At 45.9% G+C, this 15,256-nt stretch overlaps 1 protein-coding gene across 1 annotated transcript in view; it reads right to left on the bottom strand.

Moving 5' to 3' along the window:
• MOCOS (molybdenum cofactor sulfurase) overlaps positions 1 to 14,558 on the bottom strand; it is a 68,753-nt gene extending 54,195 nt beyond the window's left edge. The window contains exons 1-4 of the mRNA XM_047794142.1: positions 14,364 to 14,558; positions 6,760 to 6,849; positions 3,314 to 3,380; positions 1,805 to 2,449 (exon numbers count right to left, since the gene is read on the bottom strand). Of these exons, the coding sequence (XP_047650098.1) occupies positions 1,805 to 2,449; positions 3,314 to 3,380; positions 6,760 to 6,849; positions 14,364 to 14,505 (944 nt within the window). The 5' untranslated portion in view covers positions 14,506 to 14,558. The remainder of the gene's footprint in view (positions 1 to 1,804; positions 2,450 to 3,313; positions 3,381 to 6,759; positions 6,850 to 14,363) is intronic.
• Positions 14,559 to 15,256: the final 698 nt, after the last annotated feature.

Here is a 15,256-nt window from a genome sequence, read left to right as displayed (position 1 = left end):
CACCAAGTCCTTATTGTACGGCATGCCAGGCACTGTTCTAGGTGCTAAGGATACAGCAGTGAACATGACAGCTAGAATCCCTGCCTCCATGGGGCTTGTAGCCATCCTCTTGAGGGCACAGACACAAGGAACGACAAATAGCAAAGACTCAGAGAAGCCAAATAAGCAGCAAGCCAGGGGGGGGACAATGTGCAATGAAAATGTCCAAACAGAGGGGCCGGGGCGGCTGCTTTAGATGAGATGGTCGGGGGGGTTCCTCTCAAAGGACGATCATAGGAGCAGAGACCGAGCAGAAGTAAGGGATTGAGGAAAGCTGCTCATTTTTGAAACAGCTGAGTTCACAGTTCAGAGGGAAACAGCATTCCAGGGAGAGGGTGCACCTTAGCAGGTGGAGCAAGGAGCATGCACCTTAGCAGGTGGAGCAAGGAGGTCAGTGGGGCGGGGAGCGTGTGAGCAAGGTGGAGGGTGGTAGGAGAGAAAGTCAGAGAGCTTTGCCCTGGATGGGACAGGTGACTGGAGGGCTCTGAGCAGAGAGGAGTGACAGGATGGGACTAGGTTTTGATAAGACTCCTCTGGCTGCTGCACTAGCTAGGGGGAAGGTTGGGGGACAGTGAGGAGTTTCTAGCAGGCATCTTGGTAAAGGACCATGACAAACAGCAACCTTGTGCAAGTGGAAGCTTTCAATGGAAATAATCGTGTTTTGTGTTTTAATACTCTAGGGGTAAGAAGTACTCAAAATATATGTGTGAATTATTTATTCACACTTAATTACTATTAAAAAATTAAATAAATAAATTATTATTATTGTGGCAGTGTGAATTTCCTTATAAAACTAAAACTAATGGTATTATTTTCTCCTATTCTGTATGTTGTCTTTTTTTTTTTTAAGTCTTTCTGTCTTTTCTAGGGCTGCACCTGTGGCATATGGAGGTTCCCAGGCTAGGGATCTAATTGGAGCTGTAGCTTCCAGCCTACACCACAGCCACAGCAACGTGGGATCCTTAACACACTAAGCGAGGCCAGGGATGGAACCCACAACCTCATGTTTCCTAGTCAGATTCGTTAACTACTGAGCCGTGATGGGAACTCCTCTTTTTGCTTTCTTTTTGAGAAAATAGAATGTACACATGTATGTGTAACTGGGTCACCATGCTGTACAGTAGAAAAAAAAGTCGTATTGGGGAAATAACAAAAAAAAACTAATGGTAATTAATAGACATACAGAATTAATAATGAGGCAACTAAATTAATTGGCCACTAATAAATGAGTAAAAATGACACTTTAATAACATTAAACATTACTAGGCAATAACAGCTTAGGTTATTAATTGATCAATAATAAATAATTGATTGATCAATAATTAATAGACTCGGGAGAAAAGGGAGGTGTTTTTTTTGTTTGTTTCTGTCAAGCATTGTTTCTCACTGGGTTATAAAATAGAAAACATTAAGAACATGGTCCAGGTACCTGTTCCAGAAACACATGGGTTGGATGTTAAGTCTGTAGTCTGAGTTCTAGTCCTAGGGTCACGAGAAAAAAAAATGAGGGGTCTAATGGTAAATAAATACATTCAGCTTTCTGGGAATCTCAGTGCAGCACCTGCTATAAGGCAAACCACCCAAACTGAAGCAAAGAGGTACCGCACACGGTGTGGAATTCACAGCCGCCTGCAGCAGCAGCGCCAGACAATCTGGGCCCCTCAGATCCGAGCCCTGCCACCCAGCCGGGTGCCTGGCACAATCCTACAGGCGGCACGACCCTAGCCCTGCTGACCCCCAGAGGCCACTCCCATCACCAGGTTACCTTTCAGCCACTGATTCTCTCGGGATGTAGAAGTCTTCCCCTGCAAGGTACGCCGCAGCCGTGCCACCTCCAAAGTAGGTTTTCCTCAGCAGAGGAGCAGTACGATTATTCACCAGCAGAGCTCCCAGGCCGGTGGGGAAGCCAAAGATCTTATAGAAGGAGATGGGGACAAAGTCGGCCTGGTGAACCGACAGGTCCAGTGGCGAGGTGCCCACGTAGGCGGCCGCGTCCAGCAGCACGTACCACTTCCCAGGCGCGCTCACGGGGCGCATCCGCCCGGACTTGACTTCTCCTATCCAGGACAAGGGATATCTGGTCCCGGAAAAGTTACTCTGAGCCGGGTAGCAGAAGAGATGCGGAGGCTGGTGGTCAGGGTCGCCGGCGGCGGCCGCATCCTGTTTCTCCGCCAACCACATGTCCTCTGGTCTGACTGGGATGCAAGTGACGTTCATGGCTGTGGTGACCTTCCGCATGCCCACCACGGAGGTGTGGCTGTCAGTGAGGTAACAGAACCGACTCCCACTGCTCTCCGGGCCTGGAGACACCCATGGGAAAGCCTCTGCCACCAGCTTAAGAGCAGCCGTGCTCCCTGCCGTGAAAATCACAGTGTAGTCCTCTGGGGAGGTGCGGAAGTGCGCTAGGATCCTGGAAGAAACACAGCAGCGAGCGACTCCTTGGTCTCCCGCAGGGTGTTAAATGTTTGGAGGTAGTTGTATTTCTACTAAATACAACATCTCTCTACGTTGATAGCCAGGAAGAAAACAGGCTTTAAAACAATCGTGAAGTTAGGGCAGGGCCAGAGGAAATTGCGGGAAGAAATGACCAATCGATGCAAACTGGCGAAATCACCCAGTCCCCCAAATCCCCGCCCCCAGTGAATAACACAAAAATCCACAACTACTTTAAACTCAGTTGAAATCACCTCCTTCTTGGTCTACTGTCTGGCTCTCATCATAACAAGTGTTAAGTCATCAGCTTGTTTCACGTTGCTTTTAAGACAAGCAACCCTATAGCAAAAGAGTATCACTTTCAAATTGAAAATAATTTGAAATTGTATTGCCCCAAATATTTTTAGGTACCACCCGGAAATTATCTGCTAAAAACCAAATTACTGTTACGTGCAAATATTAGTAAAAAGGGGGGAAATTGAGAAAATGAAATGTCTAAATATGTAATATGAAAAAGAGAGAGAGAGAGAAGCCGTTTTTCCTCTTCCTCAGAACAAGACAGGAACCTGAATTATTCCTTGTCACACCAGCCCAGGGCCACATACAACAGCTTGGACACCTCAGAGGCACCTACCTATACTTCTGGTCTGCCCTGCTCTGCCCCTGCTCACTTTCACCTTCCTGTCCTCTGACCCTGATGGTTATCGGTGTGCCATTTAGCTGAACATGATGCTCCTGAAACCAACTCAGAACATTTGTGAGATGCAGGCAGATGGTAGGAAGTCCATCCACTCACAGGCACCCACACAGGCTGCTCCCACCCCAACTCCCACCTCCTCACCTGTAGCGGACCTGCTCCACTGTTTCATAGGTGAGCTTGCTGCTGATGTTCTGGCTGTGAGGATTACCTGGCAGGTGATAAAGGCAAAGCCATCCAGTCACTATTTATGGTCTCCTCTTTTGTATTCCTCCAAGACCCTCTCCCTCCATGTCATAAAAAGTTAAGCAACAAAAATATCATACAGGCCCAGCAATTCCACTGCTGCATACTCTGGAGAAATGAAAATACGTGTCCGCACAAAGGTTCACGCACTTGGGTGTTCACAGTAGCTTTATTTGTAAAGCTCAATTCTGGAAACAACATAAAGACCCATCAACTGGTGAACAGAGAAACAAAATATGATATGTCCATACAGTGGAAAATTATGTGGTAACAAAAAGGAAAAAATGACTGGCCATGTCATGATAGAAACTTAGAAATATGCAAAGTGAAATACATAAGGCACAAGAGGTCACATATAGTATGAATCCATTTATATAAAATGTCCATTTAAAAAGTAGTAGATTAGTGGTTGCCTGAGGCTGGTGCAGAGGTGAGGGTGGGGTGGGCAACAGGGATTAACTGTAAATGGGCATCAGAGAACTTCCTGGTATAATGAAAATGTTCTAAATTATTTATAGTGATGGTTGCACCATTTAGTAAAGTTATTAAAAATCATTGAATTGTACACTTGAAATAGGTGAACTTTATATGCAAAATATAACTTAATAAAGCTGTTAAACAAATAAACAAAAACAAAACAAAAAAAACGGTCCCTCCTAAGATGGAATCTGGGATGTGCATTTTGGAGTTGGAAAGCAGCTCAGAGGCAGCCAAGCCAATGCAAGAAGCTTCACTGTAAGTTTCCCAATAGGTGACGAGCCCAGCCCTATTCATTAACGCTGGGGAGTCAAGTACACAGCCTTAAGGGGCTGCACTTTCCCCTAACCAAGAGACAGACGCAAGCACCACTTAAACTAGGTCCCCATCTGTTGCCCTGCATTCACACTCCTGCTAGTGGCACCATTCCTGCAGAGACACATTTGCTTCTTCCTCAAAATATATGAAGGGCACCGTCGTGTCTGTCCTAGTCACCCATTTTCAAGGCCAAAGGCTCCCTCGGTTTCACCCTTCCTTGTCAGCTTCTAGTACTTCTCTAGGGTTTCACTTTCTCCCTCAAAATATGGCCCCCCATAATGCAAATCTTTCCAAAGACCTGACCTGCAGGGGCCGATCAGTAGCATTTATCAGGTGCAGGACTGTATGTGCATATTAGGGCAGTTTTGGGCTTTTCTGTTTTAGAGTTTCTTGTTTGTTTTTCTGAAGCCACCCTGTAGGATCACACTGGATATCTGGCCGTTGAAGCTATAAATTTCCCTTCCCACTGCAGCTAGTTACTTGTGGGACTTGGTACTTATCCATGCTGCCTTTCATCACTTTGGTGTTTGGCCCCGAATCATTACATTCAGCAGTCTCGATTCTGTTACCTCTCAGGCCAGTATCTCTCCCATGCTTGGGACTCTGGCAGAGGTTAAAGGAGAATTGCAGGTCTCTTTGCAAATCATAGATTAAAATCCCTCAGGAGTTCCTGTAGTGGCTCAGTGGTTAACAAATCCAACTGGTATCCATGAGGGTGTGTATTTGATCCCTGGCCTCGCTCAGCCAGTTAAGGATCGGGTGCTGCCGTGAGCTGTGGTGTAGGTTGCAGACACAGCTCAGATCCCATGTTGCTGTGGCTGTGGCGTAGGCTGGTGGCTACAGCTCCAATTGGACCCCTAGCCTGGGAACCTCCATATACCACGGGTTTGGCCCTAAAAAGACAAAAGACAAAAGACAAAAAAAAAAAAAGATAAAATCTCTCACTCTGGCATCTTCCCTGGAAACCATGCCCCAGATTTCCCTCTCTGCTGGCTGCCAGAGCCTGAGTGTGACTTTACAGAACTGTCGTGAACCCAGGCAACCTGGCGGGGGCTAAGGGATTGTGCTCTGGAGCCAAACTGCCTGGAAACTGCTCCCCCAGCTGCCTCAGCCCCAGTGCTTCCCAACTGTGTGGCCTCTGGTTAATCACCTACCCTCTCTGGGGGCCCAGATTCCTCACCTGAAAAACAAGGGTGTTAACAAAACCTGTACCTTAGCTGGTTTGATGACAGAAGCTGTATCTTAGCTTGTCACGAGGATGGAAAGGGTACACATAAGGCTTCTGGAGCAGTAGTTAGAGGGCAGTGAGTGCCCAGGATGTGTTACTTATGGCTCCTCCTCTTGTGGGCATGGTTATGGCTGCTACTCCTGTTATTCCAGACTTTTGATCACAGTATGCCACTGATTTTGCCCAAAGTAACTGCCCATGGTTTCTAGAATAAAGATCAAACTCCAGGGAGTTCCATTGTGGCTCCTCAGGTTAAGAACCCAACTAGTATCCATGAGGATGTGGGTTCGATCCCTGGCCTTGCTCAGTGGGTTAAGGATCCGGCATTGCTGTGAGCTGTGGTATAGGTTGCAGACACAGCTCAGATCCCATGTGACTGTGGCTATGGTGTTGGCTGGCAGCTGCAGCTCCAATTCTACCCCTAGCCTGGGAATTTCCATATGCTGCAGGGGTAGACCTAAAATAGAAAAAGAAAAAAAAAATCAAACTCCACAGAGCACCTCCAACACCCCTACCCAGCTCTCCATTGAGACCTCTACTCATGTTTCCTGGGCTGGTTCCTGAAACCACTGCACGGTCTTGGTTCGTGCTGCTCCTTCTGCCCCAAATGCCCTCTCCTCTTCTTTTCCAAGTAAATTCCTGCTCATTCCAGCACCTGCCCCACTCCAGAGGGAGCTTTCCCTGACACTCACACTGCCAACCTACCATCACTCTGCAGATGCAGACCCCCACGGCCCCCTCCACCTTTGGTCACAGCCCTTCCCACGGGGGATCATTTACTTTTTTAACATTTTACATTTACACTTCACACTGCTTTATTTTTTTTTTAAACATTTATTTGGAGATCACTTGCTTAAGCTCTTGTCCTGACTAGACCATAGACCATGAAGGTAGAGACAGTTGTTCCCATTTTACAGAACCGTACCCTCCAAACCAGAATGGCTTAATAAGCAAAGATGGAGTGAATGAGTGAATGAATAAATGAATATTCCTTCTGCCCACCACACTGTGCTGGTCCCACAGGGCCATCCCACCACCAAACACAGCACTTTTTTACCCCTGTGCCCTTCCTGGCATTGACCTCTTCTTCTAGAAGTAACCTGTGTGTCCCCGAGGCACTTCCTCCCATCCAGCAGCACAGGTGCTACAAGGACAGACCCTGGGTGTTTGCCTGACCCCCACTCACATGAGCTCACCCAGCTTTGTGTGTTCGGCACAGGCCCTGTCTGTTAATCTAACATTTTATTAGGCATAGATACATTAGCTGAAGGGCGTTGGCTAATATTTAATGCAAAAATCAGTTACAGTCTGTTTTCTTTACCATAAAGGTTTTCCATGAGATCTTTAGTGAAGCTTGTAAGCTGGCTCTGGGGGAATAACGTGGCTCCTGCATGGTCAAGGTAGACAGTTCCTGAAAGAAAAAAACAAAATAAAGCTGTGATAATTTTTCAGAAGCTTTCCACTCATTTCACTGAGATCTGGTTTGTGTGAGCCTGACCGGTGCCCGTTTGACACACATAGACATAACACCGGGCCACTGATTTCTCCCAGCTTCTTCGTTGTTTTTTTGTTTTGTTTTTTGTTTTTTTCTTTTTTCTTTTTTCATTTTAGGGCCACACCTGTGGCATATGGAAGGTCCCAGGCTAGGGGTTGAATCGGGGCTGCAGCTGCTGGCCTACCCCACAGCCACTGCAAAACCAGATCTGAGCCTTGTCTGTGACCTATACCACAGCTCACGGCAACGCCGGATCCTTAACCCACTGAGCGAGGCCAGGGATCAAACCTGCATCCTCATGAATACTAGTCAAGATGTTACTGCTGAGCCACAATGGGAACTCCTCTCCCACCTTCTTTTTGCACTTCTTTTTTTTTTTTAATGCACTTTTTTTTTAAATTGTCTTGTGCTATGATTGTTTAAATTTATGTTTTCTTCTTAATAGTTTTATCTCTTACACTTGGGTCTTTGATTCATTTGGAGTTAGTTTTGTACATGGTGTGAGATAGAATTGCAACTGCATTCTTTTGTATGTAAAAATGCAGTTCTTTCAGTACCATTTGTTGAAAAGACTTATTCTTCCCCTATTAAATTGTCATGGCACCTTTGTCAAAACTCAATTGACCATACATAAATGGCTTAATTTCTGGACTCTTAGTTCTATGTTATTGATCTGTAAGTCTGTTCTTACACCAGTACCATAGTCTCAACTGCTGTAGCTTTGTAGTACGGTCCGATATGTGCTTCTTAACCTAAGTGGAGACGTGAACAATGAAAGGACTGCACTTTCAACATTTCACGCCTTTTGAGTCCTGAGAGCCTTCCTGATGGACCGGCTTTCTTCTGAACCTGGAAGAGCAACCCACACAGAGGAGGAGCCCAGCAGACTGATGATGGCAAAGCAATTTCATGCTATGCCTTGCCCTTTTCTGGAGTTTCCGTGCAAATCCCTGGCCATTCAGCCCTGATTCTACTTTCCCACAGTCCTCAATCCTGGAACAGCTTTGACAGTTTCAGAGATGACCAGGAATGGAAATGATCTTTCCAGTCTTCTTCATGAGCAGAGAAAGGCAAATTGAGATGACAGTGAGAGACCGAGTCTTATCAGTCAGATTGCCCCAGATCAAAAGGTTGGATTAAAAAATTAATTAATTAAAAAAAATTTTAAGTGGTTGGATAATTCACTGTGTGGGCGAGGATGTGGGAAAACAGGCCCTCTGGTACCTGGCTGGTAGGAGGGTAAATCGAAACAATTTCTTTATGGATATCAATTTAGCAATGTTGCTCACACCTTAAAATGCAAACTCTCTTTAACCTAGGATTCGTCTTTAAAATTTTATCTTACAAATTGTGAAATGGCCTTTCAAATGAGCACATTCAGTGCAGCATTGTCTGCAATCGCAAAAGACTGGAAATTACTTAAATATCCATCTATATGTATTTAGACTAAAGAATTTATGTACACCCATCTAGTTCTTTATAAATACTGACATGGAACAAACTCTGAGATACATTTTCACGAATTCACAACGTGAATAGATTCATTTATTCTTTCAAGCACTTAAATATTTTTTGTTTTGTGCAAGATGGATTTTTCATTTATCACAGCTTTATTGAGATTAATTCACATACCATAACATTCATTCTTTTTGTTTTTTTAGCTTTTCAGGGCCACACCTGCAGCATATGGAAGTTCCCAGGCTAGGGGTCAAGTCAGAGCTGCCACTGTCGGCCAAGGCCACAGCCATAGCAACTTGGGACCCAAGCCCCATCTACAACAGCTCACAGGCAACGCCGCATCCTTAATTCACTGAGTGAGGCCAAGGATCCAACCTGCACCCTCATGGATCCTAGTTGGATTTGTAACCTGCTAAGCCAGAATGGAAAATCAAAAATCAACTCTTTTAAAGTGTACAACTTAGCAGTTTTAGTACATTTGTAAAGTCGGGCAACCATGATCACTGTCTAATTTTAGAACATCTCATTCATCCCAAAAAGACACCTAATCCTCATTACCACTCACTCCCCAAATCCACCCAGCTCTAGCCCTGGCAATTACCAGTCTATTTTCTATCTCTGTAGATTTGCCTATTCTGGACATGGCATACAAATGGACTCATCCAATATGTGGTCTGTGCCTTCTTTCACTTAGCGCAGTAATTTCAAGGTGCATCTACATTGTAGTGTGTATCAGAACTTCATTCCTTTTTATATCCATTGTATGGATATGCCACATATTTTGTTTATCTGTTCATCTGCTGATGAATATGGGGGTTGTTTCCATTTTTTGTTTATGCTGTTATATTTGAGTACAAGGTTTTGTGTGAGTATATGTTTTCCTCCATTTGGTTGGTTGTTCTTTCACTTTCTTCTGTTTTGTTTTTGTTTATTTATTTATTCCTTTTTATGGCTGCACCTGTGGCATATGGAAGTTCCCAGGCTAAGGGTCGAATCAGAGCTGCAGCTGAAGTCTACGCCACAGCCATGGCAACAACAGATCCAAGACACATCTTTGACCTACACTGCAGATTTTGTCAATGTCAGATCCTTAACACGCTGAACTACAACAGGAACTCCTTGTTTTTGTTTTTTTTTAATGTATGTATAGAGATATATATATATATATCTATATATATATATGTTCTTTTTTGGAAACTTTTCTGTTATAGGTTATTACAAAATATTGAGTACAGTTCCCTATGCTATACAATAGGTCATTCTTTCACTTTCTTGATGGTGTCTACTGAAAAATAACTTGTTTTATTTTAATGAAGTCCAATTTGTCTATTTTTGTTGTTATTGTTGCTTGCATTTTGGGTGTCCTAAGAAACCATTGCCTGATCCAGTATCCTAAGGATTTATATCTATGCTTTCTTCTAAGAGTTTTATACTTTTAGCTCATATTTAGGTCTTTGATCCATTTTAATTTTGAATGCAGTGTTGAGCTGGGGTCCAACTTCATTCTTTCGTATGTGTGTAAACCATTTAAAAGACTATTCCTTCTTCTATTGAAAAGTCTTAGATCTTGTTGAAAATAAATTGACCATAGACCTATGAGTTTATTTTTGGACCTGTAATTCTATTCCATAATCATTAGGCTGATAACACATTGTCTTGATTACTGTAACTTTATGTAAATCTTACTTTATTTTATGAGGAATGTGAGTACTTCAACTTTGTTTCTTTTTCAAGATCGCTTTGGGTATTCTTGGTCCCTTACATTTCTATTTGAATTTTAGGATCAACTTGCCAGTTTCTGCAAATTCTGATAGGAGTTGCATTGAATCTGCAGTTCAATTGGGGGAGTATTGCCAGCTTAATAATATTAAGTCTTCCAATCCCTGAATACAGGCCACCTTTCCATTTATTTAGGTCATTCTTTATTTCTTTCAATGATGTTTTGTAGTTTTCAGCAAATAAGTCTCGTGCTTCTTTCGATAAATTTATTTCTGTGTATTTTGTTCTTTTTGATGGTTTAGTACTTGTTTCCTTTATTTCACTTTCATAGTGTTCACTGCTACTGTACAGAAACTGAATTAATGTTTGTATATTGATCTTGTACCCTACAACTTTGCTGAAATTGTTTTTAGTGCTAATAGTTTTATGTGCGGATTTTTTTTTAGTATTTTCTATATACAAGATTATATTATCAACAAGTAGAGCTGTTTTACTTCTTCTTTTCCAATGTGGATGCCCCCATGTTTTTTCTCATTTTACCCCAATTGTTCTGGCTAGAACTTCTAGCACAATATTAAATAGAAGTGGTAAGAACAGATGCCCTTGGCTTGTTCCTGATCTTAGGGGTAAAGTTTTCATTCTTTCACCCTTAAGTGTGATGTTAGCTGTGGGTTCCTATAGATGGCCTTTGTCAGGTTGATTAAATTGCATTTTATTCCAAGTTTTATTGAGTGTTTTTATATTTAAGAGATATTTATTGAACACATACTATGTTCCAGGCACTGTTCTAAGTGCTTGGGATATATAGTAGCAGAAAAAATAGAAACTGGTACGAGAGTGACAAAGACCATAAGCAAATCAATATAAACTATGCCAGGTGCTAAGAAATGTTGTGACTCAACTTTGAAAATGCAAAAAAACCCATGTACACACACATATACATATAGACAACCACCAGAAAGGTGCACCAGATGGAATGGCAGTAGTTGACTTTGGGTGGCCATGACAGCTGCAGCAGGAGTGAGAGGAGGGTTCCCTGGCCATTTTTCATCCTCCTTTGGTACCATGTAAATATATTACCTAATCCAAAAAAAAAATAGTTTTAAAGTAACATTCTCGTTTCCTAAATATTCAGAAACACAAAAATACCAGACCAAAAGAAAGGCTTTTGTCCACCCAGGCATCAGGGAGATACTCCTGGGCAGCACCTGGGAAACCTGAGGGGCTGCCAGGAAGCACCAGGCACCTCGCCCACCTCTTCTGCAGGAAGCCATTTGGGAGAAGCCTGCTTTGACCTTTGGTCCAGGAGTTAATTTGACAAAACAAGGCAGCCATGGTAGATCAGCTAGAGATCTGATCTTAGGAGAAGGCCAGCCATCATAGTGGTTGACAGTGCAGAATCCAAGACATCTAACCTGGACTGAATTCTGCTCCATCGCTCCTCAGGTGAGATGAGGATTCAACAAGCTGGTCCTAGTCCAGTGCCTGGTCCAGTGCCTGGTTCACAGTAAACACCCCACAAGGTTTGGCTCTTTTTAGAAGAAGCAAGCAAACGACTCCCAAACCAACTGGCATTAGACCTTCAAGAAAGGAAGTTCCAGGGGGAGTTCCCATTGCAGCTCAGCAGAAATGTATCTGACTAGTAATCACCAGGATTGATCCCTGGCCTCACTCAGTGGGTTAAGGATCTGGCATTGCTGTGAGCTGTGATGTAGGTCACAGACAAGGCTTGGATCCTGTGTGGCTGTGGGATAGGCCAGCAGCTACAGCTCCAATTCGACCCCTAGCCTGGGAACCTCCATATGCCATGGGTACAGCCCTAAAAAGACAAAAAGACAAAAAAGAAAAAGAAAAGAAAGAAAGAAAGAAAGTTCTCTTCAGGCTCATGCACCTTCAATTCGTGGTTCCACACAGGGTGAGGGGCTGTCAATCAGCACCCTGAGGCTTCAAGAACCACTTGAACCACATCTGTGTAACCGAAATGCTCCCTTCACCAAAAAAAAAGGACCTACCCACCCAATCGGTTAGGCAAAATAGTTTGGCACTTAAAGATTAAGCATTTAAGTATCCAAAGCAACCACTTAACCAGACAAATTCTCAAATCTGCCGAAAATTTTGGGAGGCGGGTAGGGGTCAAGGGAAGGAAGAGAAGGTAAAGCTTTACATGATTTGGGCTTGGTTTGTTTTTCCCTGTCCTCTTTCTGGTTCACTTGTTTCTATGTGAAAAATAGGAATATACCCCAAGACACTCAGCAGTGGGAAGGTGAGTTTAGTCCACAAAAGTCTGCTTCAACCATAACATAGAGGAAATGCTGGGGAACTGTCTAAATAAATAGGTAGATGGATAGATAGATACTGCATAAAACACTATCACAAATATAGTAGATGTTAAAAGGGCCCTGAAGTCCAGCCTGGGATCCTGTTGATCACATCTAAACTCTATATTTGAGGGAAAATGTGCTGTTCTCTGAGAGACAAGAGTGAAACAAGAAGTGACCTAGAACATATTTCTCCTTTCCCAGGTGGTATTGTGGGGAGAGGCCAGCCAAGATGAAGATGGGAGATCAGAGCTGGAGGGGATTAGGGGATTAAGAAGGCGTAGTGCTGAAATAATTGCTTTTTGAACACATAATAGGCTCTGGGATTTGCTTCAAAAGAATAGGGTGCCTATCTCACTCTCTCTGCACATGTGGGTGTTTACTCTATCAGTGTCTGCTGGCATTCGGAGGTTCCCAGGCTAGGGGTCCAATCCGAGCTGTAGCTGCCGGCCTACGCCACAGTCACAACTATGCGGAATCGGAGCCGAGTCTGCGACCTACACCACATCTCAGTCTGCGACCTACACCACAGCTCAGGGCAATGCCAGATCCTTAATCCACTGATGGAGGCCAGGGATCCAACCCGAAACCTCACGGTTCCTAGTCAGATTTGTTAACCACTGAGCCAGACAGGAACTCCTCAGAGTCTCTATTTCTGTGCTTAGGAAATGTCCACAACCAAAAAAGCTCAGAAAGAAAAAGACTGGGGGTAGGGAGCGGGGAGGAGGCGCTATTGCCAGCAAGTGAATGGGCGATTGCGAAGAGCAAGGAGGGAATGAAGGGAGGCCGCCGGAGGGCGCCTGTCTCCTCCCTGAGCTTCCCTACTTTAGTACAGACCAGGGCCCCTCAAGGAGGTGGCCATAGCCCTTAAACCTTCCAAGGGGGTGCGGGGGTGGAAATCACTTTCCAAAGCATGAGGAAATGACCCAAAGAGCTGAAGTCAGCTCCCCGATTAGTGAAAGATAAATCATAGCTGCTGGTCTATCAGAAGCAAGGAAGCAGCAACAACTGTTCACCACGACAGAATAAATACATCTCAAATTCCGGTGCCACGACCTGCTCTGTTACCCCGGATCCCTCTCAGTTCAACAGCACGCTGTTCTAAGGCTTGGCAAAGCCCCTCACCCAAGGTCCCTGGCTATAAGGTGAGTGCGGTCCGTGTGCGCCCCAACAACACCCCCCTGCTCCGCAAAAACAGGCTGGGAGGACCCCCCGCCAGATCGAGCTTGATTTCCAGTTTAACCTGCCTGTTCCGCCTTGCGGAACTCCAAGGCAAGATGTGATCCCGGTCCTCTCATCCGATGTACAGGCTCAGCCTGTACTTCACCTTGAAATTGCACGGTTTGCTAATTCTTCAGATCCCCCAGCAAGCGGGACTTGGAGGCACTGCTCTGCCTGCACGAGTGAGAAAAATGAGGCTTTTAAAATAATAGCTACTAGGAGCCATCCCAGCTGAGTCTGGAACACTGCCTTGGGAGGCCCCTGCCTGACAGCCGCAGCCTCTCAGTCCCCACCCCGCTCGTTTGTCGCGGGTCACGTCTCCTGTCCCCGGGAGAGCACCCGAACAGACAGGGCCGCGGGGCATTCCTGCATTTTGCAACCCCCGCTCCAGTAGGACCTTTAGAGTCGGAGTCACATGGCAAGAGAAGCCAAAAAGAATCCTCAGCCCTATTCGCGGAGGGCGGAGACAGGTGGGAAAGGACCAGGTTGGTCCTACATCCGTGGAAAGTCTAAGAAGCAAAAAAGTCTTGGGGTTGCATGTGGCACCTCAGGGAGGTCGAGTCCACGAAGCGGGCGCTTAGATTCAAAATGCTTCCCCAATGAGGTAACGCCGTTCCCACCTGGAGCAAAAGCTCTTTCCACGTCGGTTCTGGAAACCGCGTGTCCCCTACGGCCTCCCAGCCGGCCCCGCACAAATGCCCCAGCCGGTCTCACCTGCCAGGCGGCCGAATTCGCGCTCCCGCATCTCGCGCAGGCTGCGCCCGCCGTACCCATAAACGAAAGGCTGCGGACTCGAGTCCAGGAACCGCGCGAAGGCCAGCGGCTCGACCCCCGGCTGCGCTGCCTCGCCAGCCATGACCCAGGCCTGCCGGCCGCGCCGTCCAGGCGAGCTGAGCCGGTGGACTCAGAGGCACCCCCGCCGCGACTCCGCCCCGCCGCGCCCTGGCCTCGCCTCCCCGCCCGCCAGCTGTACCCAGTCCACGCCGAGGGGCGGCGCCTCTCGGGGCGGGTAGGGCCTGCCCCGGGGAAGCTGACTCAAGGAGTTTCACTTCTTCGTGCCCCTTTCCCACCTGGGGGCAGGGGGGAGGGAGTGCCCGTGGTTGTCTCTTTTAACTGCTTTCCAACGGAGTCCACGGAGGTGCCCCCAGACACTTGGAACACAGAGTTCTCGTTAATCTGTGGTACCGCGGAGAGGCTGATTGAAGAAGCAATGAACTGGTTTTTCCTGCAGGGCATCCTGGAACCCGGAGTACCTCCCCGCCCGACTCTCCCCGGCCCGAGCCCAACACAGCGCCGGGGACCCTCACTCTCCGTGGAGCGGCCCTAGTGTGCAGGGCTTTCCTGTTTGCAAGGAGGCTTTCCCGGTTGCTGCTCCGTAAGGGGGCATGTGCTCCGTGTTTTTGAGAATGCAGCTGAGCAAGAGGCTCAAGAGGAAAAAAGATTAGGAGTCCACAATCCTTTGATTATTAAATTCTCTGTAGGTGCGCACCGTTGGAACCCAGTAGCTCTTGTGTGACCCCGGAAAAACACCTCCTCCGCTCCGCCCTCAGGCCTGCATCTAGGGTACAAGGGACATTCTGTCCCAGGGCACCATTGCCTCAAGTATG

Source organism: Phacochoerus africanus, chromosome 8 (genome assembly GCF_016906955.1).
Source record: "Phacochoerus africanus isolate WHEZ1 chromosome 8, ROS_Pafr_v1, whole genome shotgun sequence".
Classification (NCBI taxonomy): domain Eukaryota; kingdom Metazoa; phylum Chordata; class Mammalia; order Artiodactyla; family Suidae; genus Phacochoerus; species Phacochoerus africanus.
This window is presented reverse-complemented; position numbering and strand designations above follow the sequence as displayed.